The 19,608-nt window shown below is 42.0% G+C and overlaps 1 protein-coding gene and 1 long non-coding RNA gene across 8 annotated transcripts; one reads left to right on the plus strand and one right to left on the minus strand.

The window, feature by feature from the left end:
- Positions 1 to 11: 11 nt before the first annotated feature.
- Positions 12 to 12,126, plus strand: LOC109974961 (transmembrane protein 200C-like). Of its 7 annotated transcripts, none has more exons than XM_020625437.1 (5): positions 12 to 2,694; positions 9,538 to 9,693; positions 9,822 to 10,035; positions 10,155 to 10,273; positions 10,494 to 12,126. In XM_020625437.1, exons 2-5 carry the CDS (start codon positions 9,590 to 9,592, stop codon positions 11,467 to 11,469), a joined length of 1,413 nt encoding a protein of 470 aa, XP_020481093.1. In that variant the 5' UTR covers positions 12 to 2,694; positions 9,538 to 9,589; the 3' UTR covers positions 11,470 to 12,126. The 7 variants fall into 7 exon arrangements, with proteins under 7 accessions (XP_020481093.1, XP_020481094.1, XP_020481095.1 ...); XM_020625438.1 differs by having other exon boundaries at positions 12 to 2,662; XM_020625439.1 differs by lacking the exon at positions 12 to 2,694 and adding an exon at positions 3,501 to 3,810.
- Positions 12,127 to 15,641: 3,515 nt separating this feature from the next.
- On the minus strand, positions 15,642 to 17,799 carry LOC109974994 (uncharacterized). Its single transcript, XR_002277065.1, has 3 exons — positions 17,702 to 17,799; positions 16,789 to 16,849; positions 15,642 to 15,859 (listed from the first exon to the last, which is right to left on the minus strand). It is a non-coding gene; the product is annotated as an uncharacterized LOC109974994 (long non-coding RNA).
- Between the last annotated feature and the right edge of the window lie 1,809 nt (positions 17,800 to 19,608).

The raw sequence follows: 19,608 nt of genomic DNA on the forward strand, positions 1-19,608 counted from the left end.
TATAAAGGGGGGGGCTACATTTTCCATCCAGTCAATCAGATTTAACTTTGCAATGTCACAGCAATAATCTCAGGTGTGTTTCTGTCAGCATGTAGAAGTTGTGACATCATGTTGAAGCAAACCCATCGACACCAACGCATCACATCACCTGACACACCTGTGCTCCGTTTCTGCCACCTCAGAGGGGGCAAAGGTAAACGAAGGGATCCTTTATAAACCTGAAGATTAAACTCAACCAAAACCACAACCAGTGTGCAAAGGATTCTGGGAGACACCTACTGTGATGATGTTCAAACTGAAAGGGTTTAAGAAGGCGGAGTCTGAAATGGAATGCAGGTGTACATCATAATGTTTCCTCAGTGACATTAATTCTTAAATTCACCGTCAACAAAATATATGTATAAAAAACATCTGAACCTTTATACAAAAAACATTTAGTTTTTGTAAGGTTTGTTGAATTTTTCCTCAAATTTTAAAATCATCAGGGTTAAAAAAAAATAGCTGCTGCCAGACAATTGGCTAAAACATTAAAGAAAAAAAGAAAAGAGTCCAGAAAATTCCTACTCAGTTTTAAGATCACATTTCTGTTCTACATTTTCATTGTGAGCTCCTCAGTATTCAGCAGTCTGAGGTTTGTCTTTCCTATTTTTGTGAAGAACAAGTGACTTCCTGTCAGTTTAACTACAGAACTATGTGAAAACATAAACAAATTAACATGTTTAAAGCAGTTTAAAAAATTAAGTGTAGCATATATGTACACTGCATTAACAAAAGAAAAACTGATTTCTCTCAATTAAATTTCAAGAAAAAAATCTCAATTTCAAGAACAGATTTTAATAGAAAAAAGTTCATTACCAGATAGATCTTGTGATGGCAAATTGTTTCATGATTACAATGAATCTGTAAAATGCAAGACAGAATTATAAGTAAACTATCCTGGTGCCAAAAAAGTGCAATAATTACAAGTTGAAAATTACTAGAAGTGTTATGAAATAGTCTCAATTAAGGAAAAAGTCACAAGAAACTCATGTATGAAAAAAATTCTACATTATAATTATTTAAGGTGTTGTTATTTTATGAGGTCTCATATTATGATAAACTAGTATAACTAGTAATAATTTTAATGATATGTCTTAAACGCAAAAAGTACCATAAGTGCATAAACACTTTCATAATTAAAATGAATTAGTAAAGTTTATAAATTGTGATCAAAAGTCTAGTAATAAGAAAGTGTGACAATTAAGAGAAAATGATAATTATATAAATGCTCAGTAAATGAAAAGCAATGTTTTGTAATTATGAGAAAACATCTGATAAATGTGAGAAAAGGGACAAGAGAAACTGCATTAAAAAGTCGTATCATAAAACTCAAATAATCAAAAATGTTCGATGATCATTTCCACAGAAGTCACACAATTACAAAAATCAATTGCAAAACGTCATTATTAAAAAGTATTTTCATTACAAGAAACTCGCTATTACAAAATAAACCTCATATTTCTAACAAAAGCTTTTAGAATTGTCATAGAAAGATGTGTAATAACAAGAAAAGGTTTAATTATGAGAAAAGTTGCCTGAAAACACAACAATGCATCTTAAAATGATACATCTTGTGAAAAACATTTCATACGAGCAAAACTCTAAAAGCAAGTTAAAACCTGACAAGTTTTCATCTGATACAAACAAAACTGTCATAATCACAAGATTTTTTTTCTCTGCATCTTCTTTCAAACTAAAATTTGCTCATCAATAAACAAGAAACTCTCAGAATTTAGGTTTCACACCTGGCAGGTAGCCCCACCTCTGCTGTCACTGGTCAGAGTTTAAATTTCTAATGTTTCTCTCTCTGGTGTTTTGAAGAGCATCTATTATTATCTACTCTGTCTCATGAGAGCTATATTTTAAAGTACTTTTATATATGTATGTATGTATGTGTGTGTGTATATATATATATATATATATGTGTGTGTGTGTGTGTGTATATTTGTATTTCGACCAGACCAACTCCTCCCCCTTTGTGATGTCACCACAGTGGGTGAGGCTTGTGTTTCTCAAATTTCCACAGTAATTGCATCCTCAACAACTGGTTGGTATTTATATGAAACCTGCTTTTCTGTCAGTGTTTGATGAGATCTATAAAGTTTCTGAACTAATCCGAGTGAAAATTCATTGGTTTGTCTCAAAAACAGGTGAGCCACATGATGTCACACAGCTGCTGTTTCACTCCGAGTTGGATTTTGATCTTTGTCCCTATTTTAATTTCCATTTAAAGATAAAAATGAACTTTCAGAATCACAGGATCCACAGTCCAGGACCAGGAGGCTGACGACAGGCCTGACACGGATCAATAAAGCTGACAGACACAGTGAGCTTAAAGAGACAGACGAGTGGTGCAAGAAGCCTGTCTGAGGAGGATGAGGAAGGACGGTGTAAAGAACCTGTCTATGTCTGAGGACGAGCAAATTAATTCAGCAACAGCATCACTGCAGAAACAGAAGAGGGTGAGTGAGGTTTGAACACGGAGAGAGAGAGAGGAGGAGGAGACATTTAAACAGAGGAGGAGAATACACAGAGGAGACAACAAGAGGAGGTCTACACAGCAGCAGCAGCAGGACAAGGATGAAGAGAAGAGGAGGAATATGGACTGATGGGAGCTCCATCCGTGAGAACAAACGCCTTCTATTGTGATCTATTGTATGTGTGTGTCCATGTTGTTTGTGGTCTCTGTATGTGTGTGAGTTGTAATTGATCAGTATTGAACAGCACTTATGCATTTTCTGCAGCAATAACTGATTACTTTTAGCATTACTGCTCTGATCAATACTAACCAATACTGCTCAATAATACCAACAGATACTCATCAGTACTAATCATTATCAATTAGAATCTGTCAGTGCTAAGCAATTCAATGAAACTCATTGCAGTGCAATTTGTATAGCAACAACTCACAATAAAAATCATCTCAAGGCACTGAACATGGTGAGGTCCAGCCCTTACAGTGTTACAGGCCTCGGGGTCACCCGAGCCAGCCATAACGATAAGCTTCATCAAAAAGGAAACTTCGGAGCCAAATCTTAGGTAGAGAGTGTGTCTGCCTCCCGAACGAAACTGGGAGCTGGTTCTACAGCAGAAGAGCTTGATAGCTAAATGCTCTGCCTCCCATTCTCTGGTACTGGGAGTGTTGGGTGGGTAGCAGCTGCAAAGAGACGCAGAGAGGCGTGTAAGACTGCAGCTCTGCATCCTGGTCTCAGCTCTGGGTTGTCATAAATTAGATTGTAAAATAAACTCGTCCAGATTTCTAGATATAAGTGCCGCACCACCCAAAGTGGGATGGATGCCATCTCTACTAATCAGACCAGGTTTTCCCCAAAATGTTTTCCAGTTATCTATGAAGCCCACATTATTTTCTGGGCACCACCTAGACAACCGGCGGTTGAATGACGACATGCGGCTAAGCATGTCATCACTTGTCACATTGGGTAGGGGTCCAGAGATAACTACGGAGTCTGACATTGTTTTAGCGAAGTTACACACCGACTCAAAATTAATTTTAGTGACCTCCGACTGGCGAAGTCAGGAGTCATTAGCGCTGACATGAACAACAGCCTTACTGTATTTACGCTTATCCTTAGTCAGCAGCTTCAGATAGGATCCGATGTTACCCGCTCTGGCCCCAGGAATACATTTGACTATGGCTGCCGGTGTCTCTAGCTTCACGTTTCTGACTATGGAGTCGCCAGTTACTAGAATTATTTTTTCAGCGGGTGTGTCGCTGAGTGGGGAAAATCGACTTGAAACCTGGACAGGCAGGTGATGCACCGTGGGCATTTGTTTTGAGCTATGACTCGTGTGAATGGTCACCCAGCCACCTGTCTCCTTGGGAACCAATGGGGGACGGCTAACTTGGCCAGAGCTACGTCTAGGAGGCTCCGCGCTTCCAAATCAGTGAGCCTCGCCTCCAATGCTGCTAGCATCTGACATTTACTACAACTACCATTATTGCTAAAGGAGGCAGAAGAATAACTGAACATGCGACACTCCGAGCAAGAGGAAGAGGGGGAAGCCAATTGCTCTCAACTAAGCTACTAGCTTAGCTAGTGGGCCTAAAGCAACAAGCAAAATTTGATATTAGCAGGATATTTTGTTAAACAGGTGCTGGAGTAGTGCAAAAGTATGTTAAGACCAGAGATGGGGATTCCCATTTGCCACTTGGACACTTCATTGTATTTAAGTTGCACACACACTGACTCATCTCATCCTCAAAAGACTTGAGACCCAAGTCAGACTCGGGATTTGGGACTTGTGAAAATATTTTTTTGCATTAACATTAAGGAAATGTCTGACAAGCTGAATGTCATTCCATTTCCTATCATTATGTGTAACTCTACACATGCATGGCATGTGCTGCCACAACAGCAACACTGTGACCATGGCGAGCGCACCTGCAGCTGCTCTGCCATTTTATCAGGCATCTCAAAATTGACCTAGAAAGGTCAGTCAGTCACTTGGTAATGTGAAAGACAAGTTAACGTGCACTCCTATGGACCATTAGCAAACATGTTAGCTCAGCATCAGCTGTCAACATTAGTTTGTTACTAGCTTTGTAGATAGACTCTGTTTGCTTGCTACACTTGTTCACATACAATGCTGGCTTTGCAATGACTATAGAAATAAATGGGTAATTAATCATCCACATTCCTCTGCCACCATCTGCTAGCTAACCCTGAACTGAGAGAAAGACCACATTAATAATTAACATGGCCTACAGGCACGTTACAGGTTTACTACTGACCATGTAACATTACAGGCTTATTAGGTTACTGTTGCACTGGGTTTGAGAGGCTACAGCCATGTGTTAATTTACAGTAGATTATACGCTATCATTAGTTGGAGAGCCAGTGTAATAACAGTAAGTTGTACACTTATTCTAAGAGGTTACAGTTGTTGTTGCTTGCCTATAATGTTAGCAATATTTTCCTGTTACCCTGAGTAACTGCCAATATCCATTTTTTATATTATATACCAAACACCTAACAACTAATCAATGCTGATATTGTAGCTAATGGATAATGGAGTGATGATAATGCAGTGTTATGCTTTGAATTCATTAGATACAACAATGCAGTGTTCTAAGCAATCTGGATGGCAGGCAGCACATGAAAGGATGCTCATTACAACCACAAGGAACTTGACACTAGACTTGGAAAAATTATTTGTAAGCATCTCTGGTTAAGACTAAAAAATGAGCCATTGTACAGAGAATTCTGTATTAGGTGAGCTAAAAATAACCTGTAAACAATCCATAAACAACAGAACAGCACAATGAGCTGGCAACAGGAAGTAACACACTACACTGACCACAGGAACAGAATTCCACCAAGGTCCAAAAGCAAGACATCGGTATGTGTATCAGTCAGTTTTGATGGATCGGGATAAGTAAGAAAAAACAGAATAGAATCAGACTTCCATGTTCATGTCCAGATAAAATCTAGAGAAACAAATTCATGCCTTCATCTCCAGCAGGCTGGACTATTTTAACGGCTTTTTGTCTGGTCTTCTCGCTGCTACATAGCTTGAAGTCATTCAGACGCTGCTGCCAGAGTTTTAACCAGAACCAGGAGAAGCACATCACTCTTGTTCTTAAATCCTTACACTGCACATGTGTCAAACTCGAGGCCCGCGGGCCGGATCATTTTATATATCGTTTTTTTTAATGGCCCGGTGACATGAAGTGCCAATAACACACAAACTACAAATCCCATAATGCAGCGCAACAGCTGCCATACCGAACGATAGGCTACCTGCGATCATTCTCGCGTCGATTACATCAGATCAATCAAGCGTCTGTTGATGTATACAATCCTAATTTCAAGTCAAAGCTAGCCCCTAACAATGGCCAAGAGAAAGGTTGATTATGAAAACAGAGCCTTTTAAAACCGGTGGGAGGCTGAGTACTGTATATGTTTACTGAAATTGCCGGTAAACCCATGTGTCTTATTTGTGGAGCTAATGTGGCTGTAATTAAGGAATATAACCTAAGATGGCACTATGAGACAAAACACCAGGACAAGCTGAAAAATGTGAATGCAGAGCAGAAGGTAGAGGAGTTGAAGAAGAATCTGACATCACAGCAGATGTTTTCACCAAAGTGAAATCACACAGTGAAGCTGCTGTGAAAGCAAGTTTTATTGTGGCAGAGGAGATAGTCAAATCAACCCGGCCATTTACCGAGGGAGAGTTTCTGAAGAGCTGCATGATGAAAGTGTGCGACGTCTTGTGTCCAGACAACAAGCAGGTGTTTGCAAATGTAAGACTTAGTCCATGGTCTCGTCCTGGTCCAGCTGCATTTGTTTTGGGATGGCCTCCCCTGGGTATCCCTTGCCTTTATGGCCCCCCAAAATACACAAGGAAGGAGCCCCACTCAGACCCATTGTCAGCAGCATCAACTCTGTGACTTACAACATAGCCAGACATGTGGCCACCATTCTGGCTCCTTTGGTGGGAAACACAGAAAACCACATAATTAACTCCCAGGACTTCGCAAGGAAAGTCCAACAACTGCAGCTGGACCAGGACAAGACCATGGTCTCATATGATGTCAAATCCTTGTTCACTTGCATCCCCACCACAGAGGCTGTCAAGGCGGTGAAGAAGAGACTCCTGAAGGATGACACGTTAAATAGCAGGACTAACCTCACCCCAGACCATGTATGCACTCTGCTGGAACTCTGTTTAAACACTACCTACTTCCAGGGGGGCACTTCTATAGGCAGCAACACGGTAGTGCGATGGGCTCCCCATTGTCTCCTATAGTTGCCAACCTGTACATGGAAGAATTTGAGGACAAAGCCCTGTCTTCCTTCACTGGTACTGCTCCCAGCCAGCTCTGCTGTAGCTGGGAGCCAGGATTAGGGAGGAAGCCAGCATGGAGACTCAGGATCAGCTAGTAATGCAGAGCCAAAGCCAAAGAGGAGACGTCACAAAGATCCTCCCACAGAGAGAAAGTCTGTAATGTGTGACACTTGTGAGAAAACGTTTAGGTATCAGTCTCGATTGAAATACCACGAGATCACACACTGGTGAGAAGCTGTATGTTTGCAAGGCCTGTGTGAACAGATTCAAGTAGTCGTCAACTTTTTATAGACATTGAAGAATCCATACCTGTTTGGGAAAAGATGGATTGAAAGTTGTATTCTTACAAAACATGGGAGAGCAAAGGAGAAAACATGTCAGCGACAAACATCTCACTGACATTGAATGAAATGAATGTTTTACTGTCAGAACCTGAGACCACAGATGAATTGCTAAAATACTAGCCATTTATTAGGGATGCGCCCTGCGATGGATTGGCGACCTGTCCAGGTGTACCCCGCCTTCGCCCGATTGCCGACCGGGATTGGCTCATAGCGAGAAACCAGAAACGAGAGGTTAACACTGTCATCCCTTATGTGGCTGGGTTTTCAGAGAAGGTAAGAAGGATCTTTCGCCACCACAATATCCCCGAGACATAAACAGAGTGATGTGGTGTATGCAAATAAGTGTAGTCAGGAGTGTAAACTGTACATTGGTGAAACTAAGCAGCCGCTCCACAAACGCATGGCCCAACACAGGAGGGCCAACTCCAGTGGACCAGAGTCAGCAGTCCACCTCCACCTGAAGGACAAAGGACATTCTTTTGAGAACAGTGAAGTCCAGATCCTCTCCAGAAAACATCGCTGGTTTGAGAGAGGAGTCAAGGAAGCAATTTTTGTAAAAATAGAACACCCCTCACTAAATAGGGGTGGTGGACTAAGGCACAACTTGTCATCCATCTACAATCCTGTTTTGAGATCTCTTCCCAAACATGCCCACCAGGACAATAGGCATCGGTCCACAGGCGAGGATTCAAAGAAAGGTAACGACTCTCACCAATACTGGGCTTTAATGACTCAGTCGTTAAGGGACATTGTTGGCCTTCAAAGGACTGAAACACCACCAAGGGGGATAAACATCTGTGGCTCAACACCAGTCAGTCAGAACTGATGAAGCCTCTTGGATGAGAGGTGAAACGTCTTCGACCTAGAAATCTAGTCCAGTTGATTTTTGAATTTTTTTCAGCTTACTATGATCTGGATGACTGAGAATCTGCACGGACTCCTTAAAGAATCCAAAGCCAGCAGGGCTCTGAGGTCTTAGGAAGCAGTCAGCTGGTAGAACCTCGGGTCAGAACCAAAGAGGCTGAAGCTGCACACACATGGAATTGGCTTCCTGATGACCTTCAATGTGCCCCAACTCTGCCATGTTCAAGTCTCAACTGAAAACTTTCTTATGTTGCACTTTAACTGCTAGATAATTGTGTTTCAGACCTCTTATTTTGTCCGTTTGTTCTTCTCTTTTTATGGGCTAGGTGATAGGTTAGGGTTTTATCTCATTTTAAAAATGTTTTATCTTCACTTTTGGTTTTAATGTTTGTTTTTATTGATTACTGTTTTTCTCTGCCTCTGTAAAGAACTTTGAAATGTACAATATAAATAAAGGTAGCTTCCTAGCTACCCAGAGTGAATTAAGGAGTGTGACATCTCCTCCACTGATTCTCTGTAATGACCTTTTTTTTTTACAGTAATGGTAATCTACAACAACAGACTGAATTAGTTAGCAAAGCTGTACAAGTCATTAAAAATAGTAATGGTTGATGAATTCCATTGTTCCCTTCAGAAAACAATGGATGTTTATCTATTGTTTGGAACTATCTGAAGCCACATGAGTCATGTCATCTGCTGGTGTTTTTGACCCCTCAATAACTCTTCTATGTTAAAGGCTCTGCTAGAGTCAGGTGCAGCAATACATGCTGGGAGATGTAGTTCCTTCAATTCAGACTAGAAAAAAACAGAAAGAGCTCACTGGAATCAAAGGAAGAGTAGTGCATTGTAGAAGATGTAGTGTAGAAACACACCCAGTCTGTTCTTAATGACTGACCTGATGCTCCATTATTGATCCAGTTAAGTCAGACCTCAGGAGCTGATCCACATCGATGTTTTTGCTTCTACAACATGTCACGTTTTTTTAAGGCTTAATATAATCAACTACCAACATAAAATTCTCATTGTAGGTCTGGTGTTTTAACCTTTGAAAAAACCCTCTGAAATTCTCGCTCGGAGTCTAAGTTCAGGTAGAACTGAATGTGTTAAATGTTCAGTTAACAGGTAGAAACTGTCTGACAACATGAAGACATGAAAAATCACATTTCCAGCAGGACTGTGGCGTTCATTACATATTCATACTTTGACCAAATGTCATGCTTTGTTACAGAATATAAAAAAACATGGTAGCAAATCAGTTCAGCCATGACAGGTCATCAGCAGCGTAATTTCATTTACTGTAGATTTATTTTTATTGGTGATGGAAAACTGGATCCCTCCCCACTTGCTCTCCTGTTGCATGGCTTTTAAATGTATCTCAGTCTTCACGTCTTTATCAGCAGATATGAAAATCAAGAATGAATGTAGATGATTGACACCTTAAAGTGCTCACCTGTCACTCTGCCTGTCTGTCTCACAGGAAGTTGGTGACTGACTCCAGGTAAGAGGTGCTGTCCGACTGGCGGGTGGTGATGATTGCGACCGGCGGCCTTCTGCGGATCAACGCCCGGCGACAGGACTCACTGAGGTCCAAACCACACAAACCACGCACACACAAGAAGAACAAGAAAAAGAGGTAACTGAGGACCTTCCTAAACTTAATTTTGCCCCACTCTCTTGTTAAGTTCTAAATCCACTAATGTGCCTCACAATGACAGATGCAGATAGACATGATGTGATGATGTCACTTCCTACCTCACTCAGGAAGAGCGAGGTGGTCGTAGTGAAGGGGAAGCTGAAGCTTTGTTCAGTTTCGGGTCTTGTGGCAGTACTTGGTATCATGGTCCTGCTGGTGGGTGTGGTTATGGCAGCTCTGGGCTACTGGCCTCGAGAAGGATTGTTCTTCACCGGGAAACCACTGGAGGGCTCTGCCATGGCCTCGGTGTCCTCCATCAGCTCTGCACCTGTTGAAGCTCAGGTATCTCTTAGACCAGAACCCAGACAGACTGTGCAGGGTATGGGCAGATGCAGTCTAGCTAACCTGTGGTGCCATACTGCAACTGTGAACCAGATGTTTGTTTCTCTTAATGCTTCCAGGGAGGAGAGTGGGAACACGGAGATGACAGAAGAAGAGGTGATCATTTTAACCAGACAGAAATTGTCAACGGGACAACCCGACAGCTTCCTCGAGGCTTTCTGCAGGAGTTTCTGGACAGGTAAACAAACAGTCCTGTGTCTACAGTTGGCTACAGTCCTGTCTAACAGTGACTCCTGTAGGTGGTTGTTTTTATACCCGATGTGGTTCCAAGTCTCCTGTAGGAGGTTTGAGCGGTTTCTTTTTTTCTGTGTCCAAGTACACAGGGTCTGTATTCTGACAGGCCACTAAATGCCCCTGCAGGTATCTGTACTCTGATTGGCTGCTAAATGTCCCTGCAGGTATCTGTATTCTGACAGGCTGAAGGTCTTCGGGCCCCTCATTATGGGGATTGGGATTTTCCTCTTCATCTGCGCAAATGCTGTCCTGCATGAAAACCGGGACAAGAAAACCAAAGTCATCAACCTGCGGGACATCTATTCCACTGTCATCGACCTCCATGCCTCCTCCTGCTCCGCCCGCTGCTCCTCAGCCAATCCCCTTAATGGCATCGTTAACTACGTCCAATCAAAGAGCCTGGAGGCCAAACCCAAGGCATACCCTGCCTTGCTGATGAGCAGGAGGGAGGGAGGAGGTGGGCTGTTGTTGAAGCAACCACTACCTGGAGGAGACACAGTATTCAGTATCTACCAGCCTGACACTTCTCCTCCCCCCTGCTCCTCCTCCTTCCACAGGCTTTCCCTCCCCCCCAGCTTAAGCCCCCCTCTTCCCTCCACCTGCTGGACCACCCTGCAACAGGAGGCACTCGGCTCCTTTACCCTACCCCTGCGCCGCCCACGGCCACTCACTCCACGCAGAAGGCACTCTGCTCGGGCCAGGGCAGGAGGCAGGGAGGAGGGGGGAGGTGTCAGAAAGGAGGATGTATTCCCACCACCTCCTCTGTGCTTGTCCACTCCCCCCATAGCCAGACCCTTCCAAGAGACACCATCAGCAGTGTCGTGCAGCTCCTCCAGCCTCCTCAGGGAGGCGCCAGGAGGCTCCCAAGGCCTGCTCCTCTACTCCTCCTCCCACCTGTCTCTTTCCTCCCTGTCGCACCTCCTGTTCTCCTCCTCATCTGTCTCAGCCCCCCCCTGTAGGAGGCGCAGCCTGCCAACTGGCAGCATCAACACAGGCTACAGCAAGCTGACACACGGAGAGGATGAATTGTTTGAGTCAACAGAGATGACATCATCACACCAGGTGACAGCACAGGGTGGGAATCTGAAGCCAAAGGAAGTGACATCACTGAGGGGGCTTTCAGAACAGGTGACATCATAGAAGAAGTATTCCAACAAAGATAAGCTGATCTCTCAGGTGGATTCTAGGCTGAGGCAGGAGGCAGATCAATCAATCACAAGTTGACCTGGCAAGTGACATCAGAACTGTGAAGTCATGTGATGTATTTGTAACATCATCGTTACATTACATGAAGGATGCGTTTTTTTCTGGCCATAAAACCAAAAATGTTTCCAACATTAAACAACTTCTGGACTTAAACTGAGGATGATGATGAACATGATGTAGCAATAAAGAGTCTTCCATATGACTAGTGACAGCACATACAATGAACTAATTTTTCATCTGCCTGCTGCATACACATTTTATACTGACTCATGTCACATATAGGTGGTCACATCGGTGTGGTGTGATGTGCCACCTGGAGGACGGGTGGAGCTATGGCAGGAGGACAAAAACAACACTTCTTGGGGACAATCCAGAAATGTTTCTGCTGCTTCAGTTTAGTTTCTTTGGAGCCATATTTTACTTTTGTAATATTTTACAGAGATGTTTGTTCAATGAAATGGTGAGATGATAAAATGTATGTTTCACCAAAACACATTGTCATTTATAGATAAAGCCAGTGAATTTGCACATTTATATTTTGTTTCCTGAGGAAGAAACCTGTCCCCCAGTGCAGCGGTGTGGCTCACTGGGGGGCAGGTTTAATAGCTGGTGGACAACAGCAGAGGTCTACGGCACAGAGCGATAAGCTGAACCAGGGTCTGGACTCACATTATGGTGAGGACACCACATTCACTGGTGCTGCTGGTCTCTGAACAGGGTTTGTGGGAAATAAGCACATACAAAATTAGCGGCAGCATCCTTTGATGCTCACAATGATTTCACTGTAAAAAAGTCAACTGAAGAGGACATCATCACTGGTACTATGTCCCATGGTGGAGGTATACATTCTTTGTGTGTAGTTCTGGTCCCACAATGAGTGGTTAAGTTCGGAGAGGCTGCTCATCACCTGAGTGATAAAACTGGAGACATTTTAGTGCAAACCAGTGCAAACATGTGTTGACATGGATTCAGTCTCTGGGAACTGGGAGTTTAAGAGAGTACATTTAAAGACTATGGGAACCTGTGGTCTACAGTGTCTTTTCACTGTGGTCACCTTCACAAGAAACAAACTGTTATACAAAAATCAACAACCAAGCTGCTTTTAATTCACATGGACCAGAGTAAATGGAAAACCAAATCATTATGGTCTGGACCAGGCTTGTTCCCCTCAAAGTCTGCGCTCTGATGTAATCACATTAAGTCTTCCACCAGTTTAACAGCACAAAAACCAAACCATGACTTTCAGCAGGTATTCAGACTGATCTGGCTAAAATGCAACTCCCTACACAAGGGGCTGCATTGGTTGAGGGGTGAGCGGTTGCAGCCCGGGAGTTTTGGTTGCATTTTGGTTAACCATGCTGCTAATGTAGCCTATTCTACGGCAGCAGTGTGTTGGCACTGATAGATAGGAAAGGTTTTAACACTAATGAAGATGCATGGTGTGTCATTATGGTGGGTTAACTGTGGCTCAGATTTGAGTGAATAGCAGTGAATGTTCATGCTAACGAGGTAAACGAAAGAGTCTTCTTCCTGTAGGCATCCACATCCCGATCATCCCTCGTACGTGATTTGTCAACGCAGCACCTTTGCCAGATGATGTCACCAGATTCAACTTTTTCACTGCACAAGGTTGCACCATTTCGCCAGAGCCCCTGTGGTGCTGGTGCTGGCTGCAGTGAATGCAACCCTACACAGAACTGAATGGGGAGAGCTGCGTCTTTTCATATCTTTGTAACTCAGTCTGAACATGGCCTTAGTCTCTAGAAGTTCAGTCAGCAGCCTTTTGGACTCTGCTATATTCAACCTGGAACATTTTCAACCATAAACCACAAGCACATATGAAGTTTGGCATTGGAGTTGAATCTTTTGTCTGTTTGCTGACTCGTCACCACTGATCTTCAGGTGTTTGTCTCAGTTTGGTGAAGAATTTTTTATCCCTAAACACAAACGTACCTACATACAGATGCAGACATTTTTCAGCGTTGGCTGTTCCATGAAAACTCATACAATCCATGCCTGTTCCAGTTCCAGCTCTGGTCCCTGGTCTGAGCATGGCTGGAAACGTACCCCTGTGATGACGCAGTGTTAGCAGGCCCTCCTTGTTAATACACCAAAGCATGTTTCTGGAGGCCGGTTGCAATGCTGTTTATATTCACCAGGAGGGGCAGTGTTTGTTTTAGTTTACTGCAGAGGTCACTGATAATTTGAACCTTCTGTCAATGTCTAGAATGTCCTAGTTCATGGTGGACATGCACACTTGCTGTTCTCCCCTTGTTTGGAAGTAGCAGTCTTCTTTGAGGGGTTTCACACCAGGGCAACCAGACACAATACTTATGTGTTACAGCCAAGATAGTTTGTGAACACTGTCAGAGAAATAACGTGTGGAAAGGTTTCGTCAAGCGGTTTTGCACAGTTGCGCCACAAAGCACATGCTGTGTGAAATAAACAAAAAAAAATTGCCTCTAGTATGAAAAGTCTTTCAGGATTGCCTAGTGTCACCAAAGTCACTTAAGGCTTTGGTGACACTAATCATTGGCACTTAATCATTGGTCTTCCCTTTGCTATACCACAAGACTTTGGCTGTTGGAAAAAAGTCCAAGAGTGGAACTATTTTAATATTTTTGTAGTACCTCCTTTCAGTGTTGCACTTTGTACAAGGTCCTGGTGCAGCTCTCTCATAGCCACTGCCCATACGTTATTTCATCACAACAGTTTGTTTGGATTAAAATTAGGTTGTAGCTCATTGTTTGTCTGCCTTATTACAGTAAAGAGGTGTTGTTTGCCTTAACAATGTTTCGCTTATGGCTTATTAATCCAGGAACTTTGAATCTGTCAATTTTTCTTGGTCTTATATTGCTTTATTTTTTCAGGTAACAAAGTCACCATTTAGATTAGAATACCTGGTTGTCTATCCAAATACTGCACAGGTTTATTTGGAGATACCAGCTGGCGGACCAAGCTCTCTCCATCATGTTCTCTTTCCTCTTCATCATTGGGCTCAGAATGCACTGGGGTTGACCCTAGCTTGTGGTTCATCCTGGTTGTCCTGGCTCTTCTCCTTTTGTGGTTCTGTGGTTTATACCAGTTTTCTAAGTCAAAATTGTTTGTTTGCTTTGTTGTTGTATGGGTTGTTTTTTATCTGCACTGAGTCACATAGACAAAGCCTTTTTGTGTAGAAAGACGGTTTAATTTCTTCTGTTCTTTTCCTGTTATCTATTATTTTGTCCATTAACTGTTGTCCTCATACTATAGATTCCAAATTTGACTGATTGAGACATGAGGCTGCACTAACACGAGTACCCATCACATTAATAAAGAAACATGCTCAAAAGAGCAGGCATTTTATTTGTTTAATTAAACCATCACTTCCAGTGGATACTGTGTTGTGTGTGTGGTAGGAAATGGTTTTCACAACTCATACAGTAAACCTGAGGCTTTTTCCTTCCCCCTGCTTCATGTGTGGTAGTCAAATCAAATCAAATTTTATTTGTATAGCGCCAAATCACAACAAAAGTCATCTCAGGACACTTTACAAAGTAAGGTCTAGACCTTACTGTTATCAATATTATTACATAGGGAAAACCCAACAAATCCCCCTTGAGCAAGCACTGGGCGACAGCAACAATCAAACACTGATCAGGTCGATGTGGCTGGTGACTGCTCGTCAGAGATGTAGAGCTCCAGGGCCAGGGCAATCTGCAGAAAGGTACAGGGAGAGAGAGAGGACACACTACGGGAGAGAGGAGACACAAAGTTAGTAATGTGTAATGGTGGCATATAGAAGCATAGGGAGTGGAGTGGAGTGGAGTGGAGAGAGAAACACAGAGCATCATGGGGCCCCCCAGCAGCCTAGGCCTATAGCAGCATAACTAAGGGAAGCTTTATCAAAAAGGAACATCTTAAGTCTAATCATAAAGGTAGAGAGGGTGTCCGCCTCCCGAACTCCTTTGTCATATTTCTGGCTCTCCTACAGGCTGTAAAATTATACAAGGTGTTGTTTAAAGAGGATTCCAGCTGTATGGCGAATGTGGTGTATACTTTTGGGAAGCTCAGCTACTTGATAATTCTGATCAATTTTACAATAGCTGGCTTGCTTAACAGTTTATTCCAGCTGTTCTTGTTGCAAAGGAACTGAGTGATCAGCTTTGAACAGTCAGGCATTCAGAAACAGAAAATGCAGTGAGACTGTGTTGTCTTCACTATTGCTCAGTCATGTTTCACTCACTTTTCGTGAGGGCGTTGTTGATTCTGAAGCTGCGTAGGACTTCATCAACATTTCGTGCGTGGAGGAAAACGTTGCTTCTCACCACTACCTGGAAGGACTCTGTATGAGGAGAATAAAAGCAGAAATATCTCAGCAACAGAAAGTAACTTTAGGATTGGGCTGTTTTTTTATTCTTTTGGTACAAAAGCAGCAGATAAAACAGTGAGGCTGAAAGGTGTGGGGGAAGAAGAATTAAGGATGGTGCGGCAGCCTTGAGTGTGCTTGTGGACCCGGCCGGGTGGACTATGGACTCTGACTGACGGTACCTTGTGACCAACAATGATTGACTGGTGCTCTGACAATCTTCTTATTTAATACTTTATCTATTCCATTGCAAGAAGAGTGATTCTGTTCTCTGTTTCCTAGCTACCAGATTACCTATTCAACTACTACTCTGTTCAGAATAATTGTAATATTATTAATGATTACTTAAATTGGGATGATTTGTCTGAATTAATTTAGTTGGTATCACATTCTAGCCACGACAGAGACCGTGTTGTCTTCACTATTGTTCAGTCATGTTTCACTCACTTTTCGTGAGGGCGTTGTTGATTCTGAAGCTGCGCAGGACTTCATCAACATTTTGGGCATGGGGGAAACGTTGCCTCTCACCACTACCTGGAAGGACTCTGTATGAGGAGAATAAAAGCAGAAACATCATCTCAGCAACAGAAAATAACTTTAGGATAGGGCTGTTTTTTATTCTTTTGGTACAAAGTAACATCCAAACTCCTCATCATGCTAATATGGAACACTCTCAGAAACCACTAATGCCTCCTTACTGTGGATACTGACTTGATATGCCTTTAAATACAGAGAGATTTTGTTGTCAGGAAGACTTTGAATAGTCGACATGTGGAATAATGCTGATGTTCCTCTGGAACCATTACCACACACACCTTGCTGCTGACACTTTTTTAAACTAAGAAAAATGGTCATGTTTGACCATCCTGAGAAAATGGAAGGGAGGACAGTCTGCCTTGTCTTACCTCCAGCACAGACACTAGAGGGCTCTGCTGCCAGAATCTCAATACAGGACCTCTTTAGGATCTGAGGAGAAGATCATCACAGAGTTCATAAACGCAACAAGATGGTGCAGCTTGACACACAAGGAGACTTCTGCACAGTCTCTGTTTACAGCTTCATTACATCTTAAGGATACTATTTTAGTCAGTTATTTGGTCCAGTGTCTGTTTCGTTTGGACTGTGGCACTCAAATTTTAAATTGAATGACTATTCAGCCATAGTTTTAATATGTCTATTAATTAACTTTTTTGCCACTGGGGTCTTTGAACTTCAGGTTTCCATTTATTCTCATTTGTGTTCTGCCAAGGTGTCTAATCACTTTGCTCCAAGAACATAGCCAGTTACAACCCTGAAGCCAAACAAGCCTAATTTCCTGACCCATTCACATGGCTAAGAAACAGCAGCTGTCAGTTAGCTGTTAATCTGCTCCAGATGACAGTCAGATGCCAGACCTTCACCTCTGCTAGACAAACCTCAGGTCCCAGTGACAAACAAACTGTTTTTAAGTTTTCAGGCAAGTGGATAAAACAAATTTAAGTCAACAGTGCTGAGGTGGGTCTGAGAAATACTGGACAGCATGCACTCTGATCATGTTTGGCCACACTGATCAAAGCAAGAAAGTCACAAGCACAGCAGGTTTTCCTGGAATTCTGTACCTGGCTAAGATCCATGCATGAAATAACTTAATGTGCTTTAAACCCATTTTGCCATTTCCTGTGTGCTATTTGCTCAATGTGCTGACATATGAAAGCTGAAGTGATAGTAGAGATTACACTGATTAAAGCAAGAACATTTCCTGTGGATGTTTCAGCGATGTATCAGTCCTATTTGTTGCTGCTATTTGAACTTGTTTATAGGCAGAACTGAAATACTTACTGAATCAATGACACCCTGCAAGGCCTCAAATCCATCCGTCACTGGGAAGACGTGATCCTTACTATCAGCGATCTCTGCCAGCTAGAGAAGAAAAAAACAAGTTATTACAATTACAGTTTACAACTGCACACTTATTGATACAAGTTTTTAATCAATCATTGTGTAGTTGCCCAGGTTGAAACTTCCCTCCAGTCACCCAACAAGACACAGAATTAGTGAAGCTTGAATGACCTTATTAAATTAGCACAGTTCATATGAACACAATTACTTAACTTCCAACACACTATTTCACAGCACACAAAGAAGGAAAATAACCTTCTCAACACATACTGCAATCATTCAATGATTAGGCAAACACATGGATAATGCTGCATAAAGTAAGACACATTTGAAAAACATTCGATGTCCTTGTTGTACCGCTTCGCTCACTAGAATACTGTACTTTTTTTTTTTAATTAATTCCAAGCATGTAATAAAACAGAGAGAAAAAAAATCAACATGTAACACAAAACAACCAAACCAATTACCATATACAAAGCATTTACTTCAGCTGGAGTCGGCACCCTGAAGGCCAACATATGGTTGTTTAAATCATTTCAGCTTATAGAAAAGGACAATGTTTAATTTGGGTTAAACTGTGCCTTTATGTAATATGAAGCATTTTATAGCTAATTAATAACAGCACTTTAAAAATATAGTTTTGATTTTAAAAGGTATAAATTGACAGTTTGCTGTCTCTTTCACCCCCTGTAGTCAAGATGTCATGAGAAAGTAGGGTACAAACAACAACAACAACACACCTGTGTCTCATTGAAGTCCTTCACCCCCACACAGTAAACCTGAGGCACCCAGATTTCAGGAGCGGTTGGTCTGTCAGGTATGGACACAAATTCACATTAAAAACAAGAAGCAGCTCAACACCTGGGTTCAATTATGCCTCTACAAATGCACAATATCATCCAAAACTTGGTCAAAATAGGCCTGTGTTTATCTGGCCTCTAAAAAGTTTTTAAAAGATGTTGGGCAACACCATGTCCCTGGTGAAAAATGTTATTCTGACATCATGCGACAACATTTCAAGTCACTGAAAACATCAGCCCCATATTATCCCTGCTGTCAATGCGTGTATGAAGGCATTCAAAGTTGATCAAATCCTCAGGCTTTTGCACACATTCACCTGTAGTGCCTGGGTAATCTAAGGAGCAAGTAAGTCACTAGATTCCAGTGCAGATGCAAAGAGAACTACTGGGCTCAGACGTATAAATCTGACAGCTGCTTTGATCTCATTTTTTCCGATTAACACATCAAACAGATGATATATGGGGTGGCAAGGTTTGATCTGGTCCATCACATCGGCAGTCACGTTTCACCTGGTTATAATTTGTGTGACCCATTTCTTTAACTCACTCACCTCTATCTCTACATAGTAGAAAAGATCTTCGTGGAGCTCTCCATTTGTCAGAGCTATGATGACACTGGCAGTGCGATAGCCTACAGACAGAAAGAATTGTAACTCATGCTGGCTTAATCTGTCCTATCCATTGAAAATAACTATGCATCATTATTATAAATCTCTTTTCTGATGCTCCATTGTCTAATTTATTGTTTTTAATGATTCCCTAGTGTGGGATATTAAGTGTGTGAGACATTGCAACTCATATTAATGATTGTTCACTGTGCACATATAAGAATATGTATTGTAGCAAAAAAGCACTTATATCTTTATACACTTATATGGTAAATAACTTACACTGGGTTTGAAGCATGGGCACTAATTCATGTAACGGAACTGAATAAGAATGTAACCTTCAACTATGTTTAATCAGTTGCAATGTCTGTGTTTACTCTATCATTCACATGTATTTTTGGATAAATACCGCTTCCCATGAAGGGAGTCGCAGGAGGAA

The sequence above is a fragment of the Monopterus albus genome, unplaced genomic scaffold, assembly GCF_001952655.1.
Source record: "Monopterus albus unplaced genomic scaffold, M_albus_1.0 scaffold355.1, whole genome shotgun sequence".
NCBI classification, from domain to species: Eukaryota; Metazoa; Chordata; class Actinopteri; order Synbranchiformes; family Synbranchidae; genus Monopterus; species Monopterus albus.

What these genes read in the sequence shown, in the direction of transcription:
- LOC109974961 (XM_020625437.1), top strand. Translation starts at nt 9,590, where the DNA reads ATGATTGCGACCGGCGGCCTTCTGCGGATCAACGCCCGGCGACAGGAC. An exon ending in CTGCACCTGTTGAAGCTCAG is followed by an intron (nt 10,036 to 10,154) that starts GTATCTCTTAGA and finishes TAATGCTTCCAG; the next exon opens with GGAGGAGAGTGGGAACACGG. An exon ending in CTGCAGGAGTTTCTGGACAG is followed by an intron (nt 10,274 to 10,493) that starts GTAAACAAACAG and finishes ATGTCCCTGCAG; the next exon opens with GTATCTGTATTCTGACAGGC.